Source organism: Perca fluviatilis, chromosome 13 (genome assembly GCF_010015445.1).
Source record: "Perca fluviatilis chromosome 13, GENO_Pfluv_1.0, whole genome shotgun sequence".
Lineage (NCBI taxonomy): Eukaryota > Metazoa > Chordata > Actinopteri > Perciformes > Percidae > Perca > Perca fluviatilis.
This window is the reverse complement of record NC_053124.1, coordinates 14,235,720-14,259,404: the sequence shown is the minus strand read 5'-3', so window position 1 is coordinate 14,259,404 and position 23,685 is coordinate 14,235,720. Positions and strand designations below refer to the sequence as shown.

Below are 23,685 nucleotides of genomic sequence, written 5' to 3'. Positions count from 1 at the left end.
AACCGAACTACGACAATAATAATAATAATAATAATAATAATAAAATAATAATAATAAGCCCTTAATTCCTTACAATATTTCTGAACATGGAAAACTATTGTCAGCCGACTGTGTTTTGCTTATAAGCCTAACTTATATATATATCTTAGTTAGAAAATTTAAATCTACATTAATAAATGCAATGAGGAACACTGCACATATTTTACGTTAGTCTTAATAACCCTGCTATCAAACAAATTAACTAAGTTCCGAATACTTTGCGTCTATAAAGCCGTATAAAAACATGAGAGTAAGAAAACCATTAAACAGAGAGCGACTGTGAAGGCAGAAGCAGTACTCATTCGTCCCGCAGAGCCGCAGGCTGGAGAAGCAGCTTCTGCACCGAGACACTGTAAAAAGGTGTGAAATTATTTAGCTGGACTCTTAAAAATGTTACTACAGTTTGTTCCCCAGTGAGGTTCATTAGGGAGGAGTGTTTAAAGTGGTGGGGTGATGTTGTGGAACAGTGTCGCCACCCTCTGGTGACTTGAAGGCACTGCAGGGTGGGGAGGCAGCAGTGCGCAGGCGTTTTCTCTTTCTACTGCAATCCGGAATAAAATGCAAGATACAAGTAAGAGACATGACGCTCAAAAGGTAACGTTATGTTTCTTCGTTGTGATTTTAAGCAAAGCGCTGATGTCTTTTAACAGACTTGTCCAGATGTATTTTGAAAAAGCATCATGCATCTAAAGGCCTACCACTGCGTTTGAAGCTAGCTGCTGGCTTTATTGCTCCTTCTCCTTTAGGACGGGCCCAGCAAAGGAGCAGAGGGCGGAAGGTTCCCAGGTAGAAACAAAGGATCGCTCCAAATGACCGTGAGTTCTGCGCGTCCCCGTCGGGGCAGAATCCAATAAAGCTGATCATTTCCGCTCTGCCTTTTGTCCAGCAGCGTAGCCCCACAGAAAGAGAAGAAAAAACAAATGGGTGCCATTCTGGAAACGGCCTAATTGTGTCTGGACGGCCATAAAGCCATTAAAACTGGAATGCCAGACAGTATAGCAGACCAGGCGTTTTATTGCACTGTCTCTGGTCGAGTCTTTGAAGTTTGGGTCCATCTGCGTCCCCTAACGCGTCACAACAGCACTCCCAGTTAGACTAAAGTCCGAGTTATCTTCTAACTACAATAATCTATCCGTTTGTGTGTAGCTTTTAATGAGAACTAAATAACCCGGTGTATCTGAGCCGTGCTTGTCTCTGATCGACCATCAGACTTAGCAGCTCTGCAGCAACAGTGGATTTGTTGCTCCTCATATATTCCTTGTGTAAAATATTTTCTCCAATATGCAGAGACTTGAACCAGCCTTACAAACGCAGAGGTCATATTTTACACCTCTTCTCTAAAAGATTTGGGAAAGACTCTGCTTGCGTTACAAATCCAAAATTCGTGGGGCTGCTATATTTCATTATATTTATCCACTAAATCAAATTTTATAAACTGGTTATTGCGCATGGCGCGGAGCTTTAGGTTGACTGGGCTTGTCATTTGATCTGAGCTGAACAGGCAGAAGCATTTTGGCTGCATTATTTTGGGCTTCAGCTGTCAAGCGTTTTTTTGTTTTGTATACTTAGCTAGCTAACATCTCTGCCATAAATATACCATCACAGAACACAGAACAACATAAAAAAAAAAAAAAAAAAAAAAATATTCACCTATAGGTGTCTGGGTTTTAATTGGAAAGAAATGCTTGAGAATCCTGTAAAAAATGTGTTGACTTCCACTAATGTTCAATTAATTAATTGTTAAATTATCAAAATATATTTGTTATGTATTGTGTGTGTGTGTTTTTTTTTGTTTTTTTTTTTTTTTTTTTTTTTTTGTGTGTGTGTTGTGTGTGTGTGTGTGTGTGTGTTCGTTGACACCAGTAACCTTCATATGTTCTGCAGTGCAAAGAAGCACCTTTTTTGTGCAGCAAGAATTAAAAACGTAATTCATTACGATGTGAGGCCGCAGTGAAATAAGAATGTAACGTGCATATGCATTCGCAGATATAATTTGTTTTATTTAATAAATAAAGTACAAATTACATTTGTGAACCAAAGGTCAGACGGTCAGCAGACCGTGAGGTATTTAATAAGTAGCCTACAGTGTTTTATTTAATTTCCTCTCACTAACAAACATGTACTTTCAAAATGTTACTCCCTGAAATTCAGCATCTAATGCAAGCAAATCTACTATAATCCGCCATCGAGAAAAAAATAGGTTATTGTAGGTAGTTGAAAGACATAGGTAGTCAATCGTGTCACACCATGTGATATAGTTTATATATTTTTTTTTTTTTTGAGGGGTTTTTTTAAGCAAAAAAAATCTAAAATCTAATATTTCTCATCAGTCAGTTAATTCAAACTCACGGTCATCAGTCATAGTTCTAAGCAGTAAGGGATAAACAACAATAAAAAATAATACATTTTACAAACTATACGTTCAGGTGACTCTGAGATAGATAACAAATATAACTACAAACCAGAACACGCACAGCTAGAAACATCAATACACTAACAAGCACAGGGACCAGGCCAACTGATACACTTTAACGAGGTATTAATTAAAATCAACATAAGAAAATAACAAATACAAAACGAGTGGGCACCGTTAAAATTGTGCAATATAAAGGTAGTCGCATCAAACTGAAGCCCAACATGCTTTTTTTTTTTACAAGACAAATAAGCCTAATAGCTTTTATAACTTTTTTTTATATGGAACAATAAGACAAAGACGTTTAAAAACAAGGTCCAGCAGAGTTAAGAGCTTCCACACACAAAGCTCGCTAACAGCCTAAATACTGTACGGTTCAGTCACTCTCTTTCGGTGCGCCGTCTTTATTAAATTTCTTCATCTTCATCCTGCGGTTCTGGAACCAGATTTTAACCTGTCTCTCGGTGAGGTTTAACAGCCTCGCCACCTCGTACCTACGGTCCCTGGTCAGGTAGGTGTTAAAGAGGAACTCTTTCTCCAGCTCCAGGATCTGGTGTTTGGTGTACGGACAGCGTTTTTTTCTCGTGGCACTCGCGTGGAGCCAGTTGGACACTGGGTTATCTGGAAAGAGTGGGGTGCGACATTGGTGAGGGCCCGGTTCCGAGTGACCAAATGCAAAAACAACATCTCTCATAATTTGCCTCAGAAAAAAGTCCTTATTCTGATGAGAAGAAAAAGGCTACAAATGTATTACCGCAGCTACATCCAAATAAAACGTCCCCCTATTTCTCCCAGCTCAGGTTCACTTTAAACGCTGCAAAAGGTTATCTAATATAGCAATGGGAGCTGGGCCATTAACAGTCCCCATAAGGAAATGGCACGTTCAGAATGGCATCTGTTCAGACGCGCACCCCCATCACGCACCCCAATCCTCACAGCTTTAAGTGGTATAAATAGTAGACTAAAGGACTCTGTAGCGACTTACTTGGATCAAGGCCCGGTTTCTCTTCACCTTCCCCGCTCGTGTCCCCTGCCTGGCTGGACAGTGCGTCCTTTTCCACCGGTGATGCCGTCGCTACTGTTCCGTTGGCGTAATCAGAGAGTAGTAACGCCGTGTGGGAGCTGGGCAGAGCGCCGTCAGCTCGCGTCCCCAGACTCTCCGGTTTGATTCCGTAATGATGGGTCGTCGGTAATCCGGCCATGGGCAGGGAACCGGACATAGGCTCCAGCAGCCACGACTGGTAGCGGCCATCTGTATCTGCCCCGACCGAGCCTTGGGGATAGTGGTGATGATACATAGACGATACGGTGCCTGGGAACTGAGCAGGGACGTGGCTCCATGATGGCCCGAATACCGGAGGTTTGGACGGAAATGCACAGGTCCCATGCTCGCTGTGGTCGCTAATGGAGGCGGGCTGTCTGGGGTGCTGGAGCCCAGGACCGGAGGGGTATCTCGGCACAGAGAGCTCCTCGCTCTCGGGCAGAATGAGGGAATCAACGTAGTAACTAGTCAGTGTTCCGGATGTCGACATGGCAGGAAAATTAGACGTTCACATGTACGCAGCCATACAACAGATACATGCAAAAGTAAAACGCGCACACATACCACACACACACACACACACGCAGTAAACCCAGCCTCACAAAATAACAATGTGGAGAAATCAAGTAGCAACTCGGCCCCACAGAGAACTACAGTGGGCTAGTAATGGGGAGACAGGCTGCCATGCCATTGGGTAGCAAGACGCACGTGATCATAAAGGCTGAACAATAAAGGATAAATCAATCCCTCTGGTCATTAAATACTCACCCGCTCTCCTATAACAACCTCTACTATTAAAGCTAAGAATTATCAAGATATGAGTTGGATCTGTTTTCTATGAGACGAAAATATGAATGTTAAAAATATTTTACAGTATCTTAACCTACTGTTTTGAAGAAATTCCCTTCTTGGTATCCAAAACGATACAGTATGTTTTTGGAGGCCTTATTTTACGAGCTACTTTATAGGACACGTAAGCACCCTGCCATTGCTGTTCACCAAAACACATTTTAACCAGCACTATGTTAAAGAAACTTAGCAGCTCAAAGCTGAAACTATTTCTGGATCTCAAACAGCAGCTATACAAATTACATTCTTTTTATTTTGTTTTAGCTGTATCAGACATCTTCCAGTGTCCGTATATTTTCCTTTGTTCAGCTTTAATCAAACATTTTACAGACAAACGCACCAACAGATGTGAGGGTCATATCTACTAGGAGAAAATAGTCATTTTTAGTTTATATAACTATTGTTTGTGGGCCTGTGCTGATTTAACAACTTTAAACATTAACCATAATGCATGGTATTATTTTTCTATAATAACCACATTTCGTAATTTAGACAAGGATAACTCAAATCAGTGTAGCCAATATGTTGGGGCTAAAATCTAATAATCCACATTACAGGACTATGTAGCCTGCATTTCTTATAGTTAAAAAGAAGTCAATAAACATGAGAATATTTCTTAATGAATTAAGATTTTATTTTTAATTAGATAGCAAAAAGAAAGAAGAAACAGGACTATTTCAGGTCCAAGTTTGGCTTGTTAGTTGCAATTACAGACTAATATTAGTTTGATTTTAATTACGGTGTAAAAGCATTGGTCTATAACAAATACAATTAACATGTACAGGATAACTTATGGCTGCATATTATGACATAAAGTAATAGGTGGGTTACAACATGCTCACAAAAATGGAAAACACATATAGAATTAGTCTACAGAAAAAACGAGCAAGGAAAACTGAAGGTGTTATTTTCCACCGAACTGACTCACGATGGAATATTTATTAAATATTTTCGAAATAACATTATTGGCGGGTCCCGGTTTTCTCCTTAAACCACTATTTTAAACGTTTTTTTATTTACACCCATTATCACTTGTATGTGCTTATATGTTGCCATCATCACCGCCATTAACAAATTAACTCTAATGCCTGCTAGCCAGTGTATCGGTGTAACGTTACACTTAAATAGAGCTAAAAATATGCGTAATGTGGTACTTGTGGTTTCCTTCTTTTAAAGTTAAATGGTGCGAGCAGTTGCGAACACCAGGAGACAACAGCACATTAAAAATATAGGCTATGTGGTGGAGATTGATATTATAACTGTTACAAATAAATGTAATGAATTAATAAACAGTTAGAAAATTGCCTCATACGCGTTAACATTACAATAATTTAATAAATGCATAAATGTTCCCTTTTTATTTCTTGAAATTCTAATCTTAAACTGGCACATAATCCATTTAGTTGAAAATGTATTGATGAAACACAATATTCACAAAAAAACGTAGAATGTATGAATATTACAGAAACACTCTAAAACCTTAAACTATATTAAGTTAGATTTTCACAAATTCGGGTAGCTGTGTAACGTCCAGAACATCCTAAATAAACCCACATTGCATATCACGTCTAAAAAGCAGCAACCTTGAGTTCTCGCACATTACGCTGCGTATTTTATTTATTACTAGCAAATAAACGGAGAGCTTGGCCAACACCCCACAAGGCCACAGGCAATTCAACACGCAGGAATTCTCTGCACTCTGCTCTTACATTTAGAAGAGGAGCACAGGAAAAAAAATGTGCATTGCTTCCAAGCTATCACCTCACTGGTAGTTTCACATTATTTGGCCAACAGACATCAAACAAGCCGAAGGGGGAAAGGAGCGGCTGTGCGCCTATTTGTGCACTAAAAGTTAGAATAGACAAACACCTTCAGATGAGGAAAAGACGCCACTGTGCCAATGGCTCTCAGGCTGTAAACCTAAATCAGGGTGTTTTTTCACCCAGTTTACCGCAGGGGCTATTCACTTCTTTTGCCTCTGCAGATAACAGCCTGTCTGGCGGATCTAAATATCGCCATAAAGCCCTTCCCCTCCTTTTGTCTGAGCCACTATTGCGCAGCGGAAGCATCCGGTCTCATTGCCCACGGAGGTCGCTGTTGCCCCATTCACCTTCCCCTTCCCCTCCACTGCAGTGGTCGTAACCGAGGCCTTGTCTGGCGTGTCTGCGTCACTACTACTCACAGAAAACACTCACGGCTTTACCATTAATCCCAATCTCACGACGCATACTGCAGCTCATCTTTGATCACGTTTAAATTCAGCACACATGCCCACGCGGGTTTTAAAGACAGGTAGAGAAGTCAAAATAACACATTACAGGAGACAGGTTAAGAATATGCACAGCAGCCAGCCACCCCTCCCCGGTTTGTAAGCCAGGGAGGTCCAGAACATGCTTCCAAAACACGTCTCTACAATTTCCATCAAATCCCATCATCTTTATGTCCCCGATTTGCTTTCCTTGTGGTTTCGATGTGTGGAACTGCGGCAATTAAGACAGTTTCATGTTGCAGAGTTAGAAATGGACCCCAACAACATGAAACTACCTAAACCACTGACAGTCGATCCGGGCCTCAAGTGAAACACAATCAGCCATATCATAATGCCATCATCAAGTGTCCAAAAACTGCCTGTATTGAGAAAGTACAACCGTTTTGTACACACTATAGTGAAGCCGGTGCAACAAGGCGCAAAATGGACAAATTCACAATGATAAATAGACTTACCCAGCCATAGAAATGTTAATCCCAGTATTCCCAACTAAAGCAGAACATTATGTTTTATCCAGTGTATGTGTACAGTTCACATTTCTAGCTGAGAGCCGGGCCTCCTCTCCGTCTGAAAGGCTCTCCCACGACTGAAGCTGCTCTTAGAGGAGAGGGAGAAAGCTCATATACCAGCCAGTCATAAAACTCTACAATAGCCGGCTGGGCATGCAGCTAGGCGGCTTACAGCCTAATATCTTAATTATTTCCGATGGCCTTTACATTAGCCTCTAAAAACATTTGTCAGTCGGTTTACAAAAAATAGTGAGACTCCAGCGATGGAGCACATATTGTTTTGGATTTCAAACAAAGCCTTTTTCTTCTGCTTCTGTAGAATAGATTGAGTAAAAATATAATATATGAACCCACAGTACAAAATACAAGCAGCTAATCCTCAATGCGAGCTGATAATTTATTAAGCATTACACAAAAACACAATGTCATATGTACACGGAAATATACAATAAAAACATTCCTATTTCACTTTGCACATCGTTTTCGTGTAAACATCCTCAACGTGATTAAAGATTCAACTCGTACATTTAGCTCATACATAGAATAGGTCTATATTAAGGTAGAACTACATCTAATGGTCAAAGATGAATTAGTCTTCCCTTTGTGATAACATGGGCATTCTATTCCAGGGTGGTTTCAAATTACTAAAATTAAATGTAGGAAAACTTAAAATCATGCAATTCCAATTAAAATAAAATAGATTTATATTTGATTGACTAAATTTAGATTAAGAATATTAGCCAGCGGTGGGGGGGGGAAGTGGACAATTTAAGTCACCCTTTAATGTGTTTTTTTAAATTGCGTTAATTTTACTCCACTGACGACACTATCCAACCGTACGACAGAAGTGACAGAAACAGGTCGACAATACAAAAACACAACATCAGAAAACAATGAAATAGAAACTCATAACATTCATTTTTTTCCTTTTCTTATTCTCAGTAGCTCACAGAGGACGATGCATCGACTTTAAGCGTGTCTGGAAATAAAAGAAAGTGTATACCCCACAGTGAAATGAGTCATTATGTGGACAGAGTGGTGAGGAAGGGTGGGGTGGCTGGAGAGGGTGGGTGCCATTGATTTCACCAATTATCTTCTATTTCAATGTGATCACCTTGTTCATCATGAAAATCCGTAGTTACAGGTGAGCTCCCGGATCCTGTTTTCCCGCGTCATTTTCTTCAATTTCATCCTGCGGTTCTGGAACCAGATTTTAACCTGTCTGTCAGTCAGGTGGACGCTTTTACTGATCTCTAGGCGGCGCTCTCTGGTCAGGTACATGTTGAAGAGGAACTCCTTCTCCAGCTCCAGTGTCTGATGCTTGGTGTATGGACAGCGTTTCTTCCGGCCGCTTTTTGCTGTCAGCCAGTTTGCCGAGCTTTCACTTTTTGTGTCTCCTAAAGAAAATGGCAGATACATGGTTTTACGCACTGCAACAAGGGGGGTTGTGTGTGTGTGTGTGTGTGTGTGTGTGTGTGTGTGTGTGTGTGTGTGTGTGTGTGTGTGTGCGTGCGTGCGTGCGTGCGTGCGTGCGTGCGTGCGTGCGTGTGTGTGTGTGTGTGTGTGTGAGAGAGAGGCTATCTAGGATCGTGTTTGTGTTTATGGTCGTGTTATACACATATTACAGTAACGTGTGTGTGTGTGTGTGTGTGTGTGTGTGTGTGTGTGTGTGTGTGTGTGTGTGTGTGTGTGTGTGTGTGTGTGTGTGTGTGTGTGTGTGTGTGTGTGTGGTATGGCTGCTTTGTTAGACTAACCAGACTTGTTGAAACGCCAGTAATAGTTTGTATATTTAAAAAAAAAATGGATACCATTTTATACAGTTAAGTGAAAAGGAAAAACATGTTTTTGTATCATAAAGAGTAAAAGAATACAAAGACATATTGTACATAAAAATACACAAATGCATATAGGCCTATTTACTAGCCTACATTTTACGCAGTGCAAAGGAAATACTAGTTAAATGGCTATAGGTAGTTGAAATGTAGTATATTATATGTAGACTATGCGTTTCAAAATAATTCATTCATTTTCTATAACACTGAAGAATGTTTATTAAACTAAGTCTAGCTTTGCCCTTTAATTGCCTTTTCCCCATTTTAAGCATAATCTTTCGGGGTGTATTCATGCACACTTTTAATGCACTCATAATATAACAATTTAGATACAAAAGACTTATAATACTATATAATACACAAGACAATACTATAATGTCAAGTTTCCATTTCCGTGTCTAGACTTGACAAGTCTAACCAGTAAGATGGAACTTCACAGGTGCCATTTACTGTAAAAGCCCTATACCTGCCATGCATGCAAACAAAACAACAGCGCTGGAACACACCTAGGCTGAACTCTGATTACCTTTAGTGGTCTTTGCTGGTCTCTCTTTGTCATGCTCTTCTGTCTCGTCAGCTGAGGAGGCTTCTGCATCCGAGGACTCGCGTGCCTCCTCGGTCCCCGGTGCAGCGTGGGGCTGCAGGTCTGCGTTTCCCGAGGACACGGGCGAGGACACGGTGCTCCTCCTTTCTTGCGCCGTGGCTGGAGCAGAAGTCGAGGTTGGTGGCGTATGGAAGCGAGCAGGAGCAATGGGGTGTAGGCCAAAATGAGAATGGGACGGGTTCGGCTGGGGGCCGTTGCTGTTGTAAAGTTTATGAGAATGTGCGTGCGTCTGAGACAAGCGGAAGTAGCCCGGCACAGGCACTGAGCCCCCGCCGCCGCCATCGGTAACTGTACAAGAACTCGAGCCGAGGCCGGCTGTCGTTAACCTCGAATATGTAAGATCTTCGGCGGTGGAGGCTTTAGGGCACTTCGGTTGCTCATACAGACAGTAGGTGCTCTCTTCCTTAATATTCTGCGGGAACGAGCAGGGCGCGACCTGGGGACCCACCGGGTGCTCTTGGTCCATTCGACATGACCTCTGCGCGTCCATCCACATCTCCATGCTGGACATGTACGCACCAGAGGCGGAAACCATGTTTGGGGGACCAATCTCGCTTCTTTTACCCATACCTGGGAAGTATCCATAGTTGTGTAGTCCATAAGGCACTTCTGTAGCGCTGCTATGAGGCACGCACACCGCGCTCCCCGCGTAGTGACCTCCGCCGGTCTCGGTGCGGCCACTGATCAGAGAATCCACTAAAAACGCATTTCCTGACGGGCTGTCCGAACATGACATTATTGTGGTGTATTTTGGCGAAGGGAGAAGATAGCCCTTTCTGGCTGACATTTCTTGTGCAAAACATGCTGGATATGATTAGAGGCACCCCCCTCTCCACCGTGCGGGCTGTAAAACCAATGGAAATGCTGGAAGATGGGCAGTCCCTCCCACTCCGTGGCTACGCAGCAGCCGGAGCGATATCTATCATGGAGCTGAGGCAGAGAAAGGAGACAGCAGAGCAATCAATGTGTTCCCTCACCTCGCCTTAATGCACCACCATTACCCCTAGAAGGGGCAAGGTCCAACATGATACAAAGTTTAGAAATACATATTTATTAAAAAAAAGAAAAAAGAAGCAGCATTTCATTAATGGATTACTTTAAGCTTTCAAATCACTTCTCTCATTAAACAATGTCTAAAGCACTGATTGCCCTTTTCCCATATGCAAATCAAATGTTTACCACAAAGCTCAATAATATGTGCAACACAGTTAGACGTATCAGATTTTTAAAACCTAAAGTAAGAGAAAAACAGATGGGAAGTAAAACAAATCTACAAAAATCCAACTCATGTCGTTATAAACGCACTAAAACTAGTCTACATTAAGGAAATACGACCTTAAGGTGGCAAATCAACTTTAAAATTATACAGGGCTTCAGAACTTACCAACAAAGACATACAACAACAAAGCAATGGAACTTAAAGGTAATAAAGTGTTTTTAACTGTAGGTAGAATCCGCCTGTGGCGAAATGACTTGGTAAAAAGCCATTTTATATGGTGCATCCTTTAGCCTCAAGGCAGTCTGAGCTCTTCCGCACTAAAAGTAAAGGTGGTAAGTCTAATCCTGCCTGGAGATAGAGTGTAATATCAAACATACTTTTTTAGATTTGCGTTTATTTATTGTTCTACAGGGAAAGTCTCTGAAGTAGTCAATATCAAGTTTACATCGTTGAACTGTACTGTTGCATTCCTCAAATGACTCGATTACATCAAACATAACCATTTTTAATTTAAGATTTTGAACACATATTGAATGGTGTGAAATTCATCAAGACTAATTAATCTATCCCCGTGCGTAAACAACGGCAAACCAATCCCTTGTTACTAGTCATTAAAAGCAATACAACTTACAGTAACGAAAAAAAGACTATACAACAAATAATTGTCTTAATGTTAGACGAATTACTGCACCTTTCAAACGTTAAATTATTTAAATACCATATGTAACAGGATATACAGTCCCTTCCTTTATCACAGCCCATTAGGCACAGGTTTTCTATATATAAAACTTTTGCGCTTATTATTTTACATTTCACTGTAAAACATAAAAGTAGTTTTAATAGATCTATTCGAAATTATGATTTGTATTAATAATGGATGTATTTCCGGGGGTTTTCACTAATTTATGATATGAAAATGAGTTAATCTCTACTCAACTAGGTTTTACGCATAGCACACAAAAAAGGTGAAAACCTCCGTGTACTTTTGTTCAAAGGCTCCAAGAACAAAGCAAATGCAATTTTTGTTGTATGTATCTGTCTTATAAGCATCAACATATCCAAATTGCTCAGTATAAAAAAATGCATTTGTTAAACTGCCAAAATATTGATCATGGCGTTGTGCAGGGAACAGGCACAATGTGCCACAGCGAGCAGACATAAAGCTTACACACACAAGTCATCCTGTCGGTCCACTTTGGGGCAATAAGATCCACAATAAAACTCTCCTTCCATCTTGTAGTGTCCTTGGCCATGTGTACTCTATTGCTCTCTCCAGGTTGAAGTTAATCTCAGCCAGCTTTGCCATTACCAGACCCAGGTGGCCGCTAGCCCCCGGGTTTGTTTGCAGCCTGTTGTACTGAAATGAGGAAATTTGGGAGAAATTCGTAAATTGAACCCATTTAGGTTTTCAAACGCTCCGACATTGACAGCTCATTTATGTACCCTGGCTTTAGATTTTTAGCGCGTCGAAGGTGGACATTTGTCAATCGCTCCTGCTCAAAAAACGCAAATTTCAAATTACCTAAATGACTACAAGTTGGTTGAAAGTTATTTATGAGTGTATGAATACAATACCAATTTTTTTAAGCATTGTAAAAAAAATGTATATAAAGTAAAGAGGATTTTCTGCTGTGCGGGAGTTTAAAGACAAAGGCCGTGCACCGAGCATTTGAGCCTGTTTAGTAAATTCGCCAAAAAACAAAATAATTCGCTACAATGTTGACCTAAATTAAGACAAACTAACAGCAAACTAACAGCAATGGGTCGAAAGTCTGTGTACTCTTCCCCACAGTGGCCTGTTCCGGATGGGACATATGAGCCACTAAGGAAACCAAATACATCAATTAATTATGTGTGCCCTGTATTAACTTGTTTTGGCCTGCACACACTTCTTGGTGTTGTACTGGCATGGGGGCCTATCGATATCTTTGTGTTACAGTTATTAATTGTAGCTATTAAATCTTCATTTTCACAGCTGCCCGGCTATTATATCCTCAGAACAGTTTACTCTGACCACTAGCTTTGATCCGGCCCATATAATCGTGGCCGAAGAGGCCGTTTGAGTCGTATCATGTTCGTCCCGAGTGCAGTTATGAACAATAATGCGGTGTTTTATTACATCCAGCGGAAGCATTTATTTTTCACAAGAGACAAAGGAGAAAGAGTCTCGGTCCACACGCAATAGGGTCCAGAATAGCCACTCGGACTGACACCGAATAGCCTCATAGTGCAGCGCTGTATCTATGACAGGAAGGAAAAGGAGACGCGATTGCTGCCCTATCACAATCAAATCAGCTTTTCTAATAGCAGCTTTTATCCACTTGGCACGTATGTGTTTTGGAAGGACGTGAAATGTTGTTAGCGGATTCTTTGAAGAGAAAGAAGACAAGGAGGATTGAACATACAAGACAGCTGCAGACTGGGTTTTAAGATGTGACCATTAGCATGAGAACCATCTGAAAAATGAAATTATTTGTTTTGTATCCAGCTCCCATTGCTAATGGCTGCATTTTAAGACACTAACTGAATACATTTTAAATAATTAAGGCAGCCTTCTACCCAAATCCAAAACATTTGTGGTTAAACAGAACGGGGTTGCTGATCTCTCCATGTAGCCGGCCATGCTATACTTCAACCATTAAAAAGCTCAAGCTCAGCAAAATGAATAGCACATGCAGCATGAATGCTTGGCACAGATGTGTTGCCTTATTAGGGCCCCCAGGAAGACTTTCTCTACCGCACGGCCCAGTGAGCACAAGAGAAATGTGGAAACTAAACACAAAAACGGCTCCCATCTAAAACTAACCGGCATAGCATGCAAGAGCAAAGTCTAAGGATTGAACATACAGAAGGTTTCTTCTTCCAACAGACCAAACTATTCAAGCTCCAGGCTGTGTTGGCAACATCTTTTACCTGCTTGCATTCGAGGTGAGCTTTGAGACGAAAAGATCCTCGGTCATGACATTGGTCTCAATATCGCCGCCCAGTGGTAGAGGAGAGTCTATTCCTGAGTGCAGCCGTCGCCACTAAACTGATTCGAGGTGGATAAACCACACGAGGGGGAAAAGCCTCTCAAATGAAGTCGATGCAGCAGGCAAGCAGAGGCTTTTCCTATCCGTCCTCTCCCTGTCGTTGCTTTCGCCTCCTTGGTAACACAGTTAATAACCTTGGGTCTCAGACGGTTTATTGCACTGCACTCCAATTGTACAAATGCCCCAGACTCTCAGACAGCTTTTATGGCCGCGTTGCTGCGGCAACGGGGAGGATGTCCCGTAATTAGGGACGAAATTCCAGCGCGCAGTAAAGGATGCGCAAGGCCGGACTATGGCAGAGAGAGGCAACCATAAACTTCAGCCTCTCTCCCCGCGTTTATGGCCCTTTTGACTGTCATATATGAACGCCAATGCGCTGCGGCTAGCTCCCATTAACACAATGATAACAACAGCAAATATGGCGACCCTTGCCAAAGGAGACTGCTGTTGGAGCAGTGTTTCCAAAGCCAATCAGCGAAATGACAGCTTGCACATACACATACAAACTACAGAGAGAGAGAAAGTAGTGAGAAACGTATAGAAAACCAAGTGTACATGGTGAAATGCTATGAAGATAGATAAAGGTGGATCTGTAAGCTATCCAATGTGGTTCAAGAACAGATTTCCTTCAGATGGAATGCAAGAGTTGTAAATTATCTTATATGGTTCAAAATATTGAGAGATAGGGTTCAAAATGATTGCAAAACAACAAGGATAGCAATGAGATCACAAGAATGATACAATTTCTTTTTGGTTTCTATCAATATCTATATTTAATCTACCTAAGCCCATAATTAAATGTGTAAGGTTATTTGATAACCTTTAACAATAATTGATAGTTTAATTTGTTATTTTATGAACTTTTATTCTTAAATATAAACATAACATTTTTAGTTTGCATTGCGTGTGTGCCTCTACAAGGTTGGACGGTTTATAATTTGCATGCGAGGCCTCAGCTCTGCTGCAGTTCAGCGTTTTTTAATCGTTTGCTGCATTCCAATGCACCTGATTATGATAAATCTATTGCAAGTGTAAGTTGAATGTGTTAATTTTGCGTGCGTAAAATGTTTCACATGTGCGTATTTATATTCACCAAATGTAGGCTACAGATCTACATTGTTTTTAAAAGAAAAGCTTTTGAAGGGGAGACAGACAGAACAATGACCAGGCAGAAATAGTTTTTAAATTATCTTTTCATTTGTTTTTTATTTGAAATATAGTATAATACACAATAGTTTGGGCATACCAAGCAATTGATTCAATGCGATGACCCTGACCAGCCTTGCCCTGACAGTACACTTGAAAATGTAGCTTTTTATTTTCTTCAGACTGCCAAAGTACCAAAGGATCACGAGTAATGAAAATGACTGAAAAATATTCTGTTATGCGTATCAATATCAGACCGAAAAGGCCCGCTGCATATATAGATGTGTATATATACCTGTGTGAATATGTTGGGCGTGTACCTCAGTGCAACTCCACACGGATCCAGTGGACAAGCTTATCTCTCTGGTTTTGGCCTGCATTATCAATACTCCACTAATAATTTCCAAAAATCAATAAGGAGAAAATAGATTTGGGTGTTGAGAGATACGCAAAATATAAATAAGTATAGCCCTCATTTTGCAGACCACAGGAAAGACGAGAAAAGCTCGTTTTGAGGTCAGACCAGACTCAACACGGAATCCCAATAGCCTGCCTGTAATAATGGACTTTGACTATTTAACCGTGGAATTAAAGGATATAGTAATTGAGTGGCTACAAAATAAATAAGCACACAAAACAGAAACACATTATATTCTCATCCGTTCGGACTCATTTGGTCACACCAATATAGATTGTTATTAAAGTCATAGTCGCCATCATTCGAAATCCACCACTTCAAATTTTAAAAACAGAAATGTAGTTAAGCAAATCTTTTGATTACAAAATACACTGGGTCTGTCAATTAGGGACTGCTAATTTCTGCCCGCGTGAAAGGAAAATAAACAAGGCGTCTATGAGTTAATATTAACAAGGGCCCTCGCAAGCATAGTCTTGGCGTGGACAGAAAAATCATTTTCTACACGTTCCTCTAAACAGTCTCAAGAGCGAAATCAAAGTCCACAGACTGACTTAATTCATGCTCAGTCTTTAGGTATTTCAGATCGCAGGATAGTGTTGTCCTCGAACTTGAAATTAACCATTGAGCAGTGTTGTTGCTGCTGTCGCGGCCATTGTGGTACACTATGTACACAGCCGGAGAGTCAGTCTGTCTGTAAACGCAGTCAGTCCCACAGCAGGGGACCATGGAAGCTGTGACGGTGCTGTGTTGGCCACTAAAGCAGTGGATTGGACGTATAATACTGTAATCTATCTCTGTTCAGTTTCTTCTCCTTCATGCGACGGTTCTGAAACCAAATCTTCACTTGTCGGTCGGTGAGGTTGAGCATCCGGGACAGTTGCAGGCGTTTCTCCTTATTAATGTACACACTGAAAAAGAATTCTCTTTCAAGTTCTCTGATCTGATATTTGGAATAGGGGCACCTTTTCTTGCGGATCCTCTGTCCATCTGGAAGGCACAAAAAGAAAGTGTACCGGTCACAGAAAATATAAACATTTCAAATAAGCCATGACTATGTTACAAAAAGATTTACACGCCCTGGATGTTACCCAGGTTATGCTTTGAGCGGATTTCCTCCACATAAAGCATTAATAGCATATTTCAACATTTCAAGTGTCATATAGGCCTATTAGTGATATTATATTACATTGGAAAGATTTCAAATCCAGTCGTGCTGGTTCGCTAGACGATACACTTGGGCTTTGACCTTTTCTAGCAAATGAAAACAACAAGCGCTCTTTCAAATATAAGCAACTAAAAGCAACAGGAAAAAGAGACCTTGTTGCGTTAGACAGTTTATATGCAAATATTAGTTTTATAGAACACATAAAGGGGGTAAATGCAGCCTACAAATGGGAACACCGAGTCCATGATTGGCTTTAACACAGGAGCTCATGTGTGCTAGACCTTAAACCAGAGGCAGAACCCTCATTACATGCAAGTGCTCTTTTAACGTTAAGAAACCGTGAAACAAGCACCGTTATAATACATGGAACCAACAGGTCTGCGTAAGAATTTACATTCGTAACTGGGAGCTTTTTCGAAACGTCAGGGAGTGTTAAAGAAAAATCACCGGCCTCATGTCTTTCACGGCCAATTTCAATTCCAAACACGTGATCCTGCAGTTTATAACTAAGTTTTGTTGGGGGGTGGGGGGTCTACAGGCCCTCTATAAACCTTATATGCTTATAAAACAGCATATAAAAATGTTAACAGCAGCGCGCAGTATTGCAAACTTTCTCTCTTAACCAATGCGCTGACTTTAATACGTACTGCTGCTGCTGGATTTCTCCTCATTGTTTCCCGAAGATAACTCCGGGCTGCTGGTCTCATCCCGTGGCTCCTTCGCCTCTGTATCCCTGCACGACGGTGCGTCCTCCGGCGCAGAGCTGGGCTGCTTGGTCGCCGTTTTGTCCCCTGAGTAGCCATTTGTCGAGGAGCTTTCCGACGCGTTCCCGTACGCAGTTTCGTAAAACTGGTCGAAGACTTGTGGCAGCACGCCATTTCTGCCCACGTTCCCGTAGAAATTGGTGGCAGAAGAGCCGGCGCTCGTATGATGGTGGTGGTGGTGGTGATAGGCGGCTGCGGCGGCTGCGGGGCTGTTTTTACCAAACATGTCCCCTACGACGGCACTTTGAGCTGAAAGACAGTCCCGGTGCACCATGTCCTCCGCGGTGGGATAGCCATGGGGCAAGTTCCCACGGTGCGGCCATTTACCGGACGCTTCAATGGCATAGTCCCTGAACGTCACCTCTCTGACGGGTTGAACCTGTGGTAGGTTAGAGGAGTAGGAGTATGTCATGGGGCGGGTGGACGGGGTCTGGGATAAAAACGAGGGAAGACCGGAGAAATCAGCCCCCGCCGACACGTAGTAAGTGCAACTGGGCAAATACATGTTCGATCCGACGGGGACCCTTTCGTCAAAATCCATCATCGTAGTTCACCCTCTACTATAACTCTATGTTGGGGTTTGATTCCTCTATAACCGCCCTGAACATGGCTCTGAAGCGCCGTGCCTCTTTGAAGCAGGTTCGCTAAGCAGAAATTTGGAGACGTAGGCTGACGTGGAGAGCCATCTCCATCCACTCCACGGAGGAGGAGGCCACGTGACCACGCGGCAGAAATTGACAGATTTTCAGGCTGTGTGTGTGTGTGTGTGTGTGTGTGTGTGTGTGTGTGTGTGTGTGTGTGTGTGTGTGTGTGTGTGTGTGTGTGTGTGTGTGTGTGTGTGTGTGTGTGTGTGTGGGAAAGAGAAAGAGTGTGTGTAGGAGTGTAAGAGACATGCCTGTGTGTCCTAAAGCTTGACATTGGTGGTTTATCGCCATGTCGGCTTAAGAATGAATTCCTTAACATGCAACGAAGAAGTCCGAAGAAGAGAAAACTATAATTACATGCTAGATGTTAAAAGAAATAGTAAATATGGATTTCAATCGAAGCTTTAGCTACAATATCGATATCAATTTCCCAGATGTTTTGTGTTTTTCCACACTATCTGCGTGCGTAATTGAAGCTTTTCAGTTTTCCTTGTGATGTACACAATGCGCGAAAAATAAAGGGATTCTGCAAGATTACTTGTCCGAATCCTACCTGAAAACAACATCAACTAAACCAGCATTACTTGCATAGATAACATGGAGCTGAATGCGAGGAAGGAGACAGCCTTATCTCATAAGTCTGCTTTTAGAAACCTCTTAGTCATCATCATTTGGTGGGTTTACAACATAGCATTTGGCCCAGTGTGCATTTGGTTATCAGGGTCATGTTCAAAGTAGCGGCTAATGTTTCAACTGGCTACAGCCTTGTGTTAGTATCAGTATAACAAAGACAAAACTGACATTTTGACTAAATAAATACAGGATACGGTTTCAAAAAATGTATAATGAACAGAATGCAAATATAAGGGAAACCTAGAAATGAAATTGTGGTGGTTTGTAAAACCTCACACCAATAAACAAGCGTTTTAAATTGTAAAAATGTTTTATTGTAATATTTTTAATTTACTTGTGGGTAACATCATAAGAACCCGACATATACTTCTCAGTAAAGACCTGAGGCTCACTGAAGAATTGATCCATAATCTAATAGTCTGCTTCAATAGTCAAATGTAACAATCTCTTTAGAATACTACATGCATTCTATTTTTGAATCATCCTTATTGTACTGTTCTGTTTTGTCTCATTTGAACATTTAATGGATCCAATAAAGCTCGAAAAGTCGCAACATTCATGCATGCTCCACTTTTACGCACGGCTATTTGTTTACGTTTTAGTGCAACTATTCAAATGTTCGTCGTCCAGTAAGAAGACATATTCCAGAAATAAGCAAGACAATTTTACGTTTTGATGAATAATAATTTCCATTACATCTATTTTCTTCATTTTTTCCCCTATGTATTCCCATTACGCATGTAGGCTATACCTATGCTTAAATCCCATCAACATACACACACAATCAATGAGAAAACATTATTCTAAACGGATCATGTTGGTGCAGGATTTTAAAATACCTGCAGCAGTATTTCACATGTATAGCTAGAAATAAGCTACATTATTTTTCGAGTATGCATTTTAAAATCCTGATTGTGAATGACTAATGTCGTGATATAAATTGCCATACATAAATATGCTAATCATTTTTTATTACAGTTGTACTTTCCACTGAGACTAAAGCAAATTAAGACAATACATCTTTTTAAATTAATCAATTTCTTTGATTTGGTAAACATGCCCCAGTGCACATTCCCTGGCTCTCTGCTCTGAGGCCACCGTGGAGCTTGATTTGGAAAGGCTGCAACCTGACTCTAATGTGCTGTGAATGAGAGACCTGAGCTCGGATTAAGACTGCCGCGGCTGGCCTGGCCTCACAACCCGATGTGCACAGGGGATCCAAGGGGCTCCTTATGGCACATGTGAAACACAACCTTAAAATATCACACACACTAAGACGGTGCAACCACCAACTAACGCCCTGTGAGTGAATCAAAACAGGAAAAGACATGCAGCATGTGCTATCCACCGTCCTGCTTGCAGACCATTTTATTTGGATAAATTGCAGAGGCACAAACAACTCGAGTGTGTGCGACCACACGCTCCGCCTCTCAGTCAATCCAGACAAATTCTTTGACTTGTGCTGAAGCTTTTAAGCTGTAATTGAGCACAGGATGCAAAACCAAAGCCAGCTCTGTACAGACCTGCGTTTTTATAGCTGCTATAGTATTCTGCTGCGTTTTTTTCTCCCCGGCCAGACAGACACCACAAAACAGGCCAAGCGTGAAAGGAAGTCGCCACCTCCACGGACCCAAAGTCAGCAGCTGAGGATTTTAAACGACATAGAAACATGTGTCTGTACACAACTAAGGTACGATATCTACTTACAATAAATGGGCCTATTTCTAGCCATTTGACTAAACAAATGGCAATTATCCTAAAAATAGAGACAAGCATAAAAACGCCAATTTTATGTCAAATGTGTTTTGTATTAAAGGAAGTCTCTGTGCTGATCCTCTGGACATCCTTCTTGTGCAGTTTTTTTGGTCATCAAAACAGCAGTCTGGCGCTGCGTAAAATCTCTCAAAGCCAAAGCTTTGTCTGTACGGTCGACTTCAAGTTCGGGGGAGGGAGAGGGTCCTTTACAGAGAGCAAAGGGCCCTATGTGCCCCGGATGGAGTTCCTTTAATTGCTTTTGCATTTACGGCTTAAGGTTACACGATTGTTCGATAATGTGATCGTGTAACTCTGAGCTGAGGAAAAGTTTCACCTTCACACTAATAGTGCATCATGACAGATGTAGGGCCCTAATGTACTGCATGGTGTATGTTTGATCGTATCTCTAAATAGTAAACCATTGATACTAACTCAAACTATTGGGGAGACTTGTTCTCATTAAAACACCTTAGGTTTATAATAAGTCCAATATGCGCTTTTAGGCAAAGACGACTTTCAGTTTATATTTGGGACAAACCAGGAAACATAGATAAAGATAAACATTAATGCACTGACTTTTGGTAATAAATGACCACGAGTGACTATGAAGGAGATTTGATATGGAGATAGAAAGAATCAGTGTAAACAGGGACACTGTTTTCTTACATGTTCGAACAGCATCATAGAGGCTTTAGCCAGCCCCTAGCTGCTATTGTTACTCATCCAAAGTTCAGAAACCACTGAACAGAAATCCTACATATAAATGTTTAGTTTTTTACTAAATCATGAATTGTTGTGGTTTTATCTTGTATGTCTTTTTAATCCTTTTCTTTGTATTGCTATGGACCATCTCTTGAGTCTGAAATATAATTCGAATTGAAACTCCCTAGCTATGTTTTCGGAGCGCGCACGCACAGATACACATTTGGTTAATGCTATTAGGATTAAACCAAACCCTAAACTCAAACGATATTAACACAACATATTCGACAGTGATAGAAGCCCAGTGGTTTTGTCAGGAACAGAATGCGACAATCCGTGTGCCATAAAACCTTCTTAGACAACAAGTAAACAATCAAGTGTGGGGAGGATCTGAAAGTAAGGTTTAACGCCGCGTCAGGTACTGCAGGCCTATAGGCTATAAAGGAGGCTAAATAGGCGCATTCATGGTCTTGCAAAGAAACCTCCTGTAGTTTAAGTCTTCAAGTGAAATAAAAAAAGCCCCAGAGCTTTAGTAGCTACAGGCCGTTTTTTTATTTGTTTTCATTTTATGGTCGAAAAATGGGCCACCACACCTGCACCTCAAAGCATCTTTTGACTAGATTATTTATCTCGAAATGAGAACACCGTCTTTAGTGTGCTGAGCAGGAGGCAAAAGGCTACACAGGCAGTGGCTATGCAATAAGAAGACGGGTGGTAACTGACTTTCGATGCACACACTATTACACATACATTAAAAGATCACAAAATACAACTTAATTAAACATGGAGGTTTGTAATGCACACGTCGCAACACAGTTGTCTGAGCTAATTAATACATGTGTATACTTTTCAGACAAAACATTCATTAAAAATCTAAATTGAAGCGTTTTTTAACTTTTTCTTTTTTTTCCTTTGCATGTTTACATGATATTTTTTTGAAGTGTTTTTGAACTTGAATGGTGCATGATCTTGCTAAACTGTTATGCTGCTGACTACACTGATACAGTTGCGGGGAGATTATTAAACCATCAGACTGAAATATGAAACAATCAGAGCTTTGCACTTAGTTGCGAAAAAATGAACAAGCAGGAATATATATATATATATATATATATATATATATATATATATATATATATATATATATATATATATATATATATATCAGTAAATTTGAACCTGATTTAGCGAACATCTGTTGATTTATCCACAGGTGACAGGAATGTGAGCCGACAGCGATGGCGACGACTGATGCGGACCACACAGAGGCTATGCAGGGAAACTGACCAACTCCACGGTCAACGGGAGCACCTCTGACTCACCAATGGAGACTAACAATGCTGGATCAGCCTGCAGAGGGTATCCTGGGAAACAAGGCGTCAGCAGGAGCGGGCCTGCATGGACAAAAGGACATAAACTAGACTTCAGTGGGGGAATACATGAAATTATACAAAGGAAAAAAGATTAGAGGGAAAAGAAAGACAAAAAGAAGTTTAACTACAGTGATAGGGGTTCAACTTATTTTGAAAACGGAACCCACAATGTACAAACGGCGTCAGAAACCCCTGAACACAAAAAAATTAGAAATTGAATTTCCAATTAAATGCCAGTCCTCTGTGTGCGCATGCCCAAAAAAGAAATTTCAATAATTTTAACAAAGAAGAGTCTGTTTTGTTTAAAGGGTGTTTTTCTCCCTTGGATGCTATGGTTTAAAGAAATAAATAATACTAGATGTTTGGTTGGTTTTTAGCATCTCTGCATTTGACCTTATGTGATCTCCCACAATATAAAATAATAATAGTTCAGTCGCAGGTGCTAACGTGACATTTGGACAATGTTTAGGTCAAACCAATGCGACGCTCGCAGTATAGTTTGATAGTTAATTTCGAAAATTTGATGCCTTTGCAGTTTTTAATTAAGGATGTTTGAAAATCTCGGTAAACGGTCAAATACACAGCATATATCTGCGTCAACTGGAGCATTTAGATCAAGTATATCCTGACTCATGCTTAACACGTTCATTCGATTGAACGTCCAACTTCAACGAAAACGTCAACGCAGAATTAGCCTACATTTCTCGCTCCGGAATATTATTGTATAATCACTGTTGTCACGCAGCTTTTCCATAAAATGGAGTAAAATAAGTACATTTACTCAAGTGCTGTGGCTACTTAAGATTTTGAGGTACTTGTACTTTATATTGTACTTTTTACTCCACTACATTTAATTGACAGCTCAACTTACTTTGCAGATTTAGATTATTAATACAAAACATAAATCAACTAATAAATTATGCTGACATATTACAGATCAAGATACACAGCAGTAGCCTTTATAAAGGTTCAAATGTGTCCCACCTTTACCTGCAACATTAAAGTGATGAAAACATTAATGCATCAATAATTACAATCCAGTAGTATAATATGTACTATTCTGAACTGGAACTTTCTGCATAATGAGTGCTTTACTCTTGGTACGTGAAGTATATTTTTGCTGTTTTGAATACTTTTTGTACTTTTACAAAAATAAAGCTTTGATACAGAACTTGTAATTGAGTAAGTCTACACTGTGGTACTGCTAGTTTTACTTAAGTAGAGTAAAATATCTGAGTATACTGAAATACACTTCTTCTACCACTGATCTTTTCTTT

General features: G+C 40.7%; 3 protein-coding genes and 1 long non-coding RNA gene across 4 annotated transcripts; 1 reads left to right on the top strand and 3 right to left on the bottom strand.

Moving 5' to 3' along the window:
• Positions 1-75: 75 nt before the first annotated feature.
• LOC120571873 lies at positions 76-23,586 on the top strand. Its single transcript, XR_005641311.1, has 3 exons — positions 76-633; positions 786-854; positions 22,249-23,586. It is a non-coding gene; the product is annotated as an uncharacterized LOC120571873 (long non-coding RNA).
• Positions 2,379-4,312, bottom strand: hoxa9a (homeobox A9a). Its single transcript, XM_039820981.1, has 2 exons — positions 3,438-4,312; positions 2,379-3,073 (listed from the first exon to the last, which is right to left on the bottom strand). The coding sequence occupies exons 1-2, from the start codon at positions 3,982-3,984 to the stop codon at positions 2,829-2,831; spliced, it is 792 nt and encodes a 263-aa protein (XP_039676915.1). The 5' UTR covers positions 3,985-4,312; the 3' UTR covers positions 2,379-2,828.
• Positions 7,512-10,706, bottom strand: LOC120571870 (homeobox protein Hox-A10). The gene is made up of 2 exons (XM_039820978.1): positions 9,480-10,706; positions 7,512-8,518 (listed from the first exon to the last, which is right to left on the bottom strand). The coding sequence occupies exons 1-2, from the start codon at positions 10,342-10,344 to the stop codon at positions 8,244-8,246; spliced, it is 1,140 nt and encodes a 379-aa protein (XP_039676912.1). The 5' UTR covers positions 10,345-10,706; the 3' UTR covers positions 7,512-8,243.
• On the bottom strand, positions 14,995-18,039 carry hoxa11a (homeobox A11a). Its single transcript, XM_039820980.1, has 2 exons — positions 17,185-18,039; positions 14,995-16,359 (listed from the first exon to the last, which is right to left on the bottom strand). The coding sequence occupies exons 1-2, from the start codon at positions 17,843-17,845 to the stop codon at positions 16,127-16,129; spliced, it is 894 nt and encodes a 297-aa protein (XP_039676914.1). The 5' UTR covers positions 17,846-18,039; the 3' UTR covers positions 14,995-16,126.
• Positions 23,587-23,685: the final 99 nt, after the last annotated feature.

What these genes read in the sequence shown, in the direction of transcription:
- hoxa11a (XM_039820980.1), bottom strand. Translation starts at nt 17,845, where the DNA reads ATGATGGATTTTGACGAAAGGGTCCCCGTCGGATCGAACATGTATTTG. An exon ending in GGAGAAATCCAGCAGCAGCA is followed by an intron (nt 16,360 to 17,184) that starts GTACGTATTAAA and finishes TGTGCCTTCCAG; the next exon opens with ATGGACAGAGGATCCGCAAG.
- LOC120571870 (XM_039820978.1), bottom strand. Translation starts at nt 10,344, where the DNA reads ATGTCAGCCAGAAAGGGCTATCTTCTCCCTTCGCCAAAATACACCACA. An exon ending in ACCAGCAAAGACCACTAAAG is followed by an intron (nt 8,519 to 9,479) that starts GTAATCAGAGTT and finishes CATTTTCTTTAG; the next exon opens with GAGACACAAAAAGTGAAAGC.
- hoxa9a (XM_039820981.1), bottom strand. Translation starts at nt 3,984, where the DNA reads ATGTCGACATCCGGAACACTGACTAGTTACTACGTTGATTCCCTCATT. An exon ending in GAAACCGGGCCTTGATCCAA is followed by an intron (nt 3,074 to 3,437) that starts GTAAGTCGCTAC and finishes CACTCTTTCCAG; the next exon opens with ATAACCCAGTGTCCAACTGG.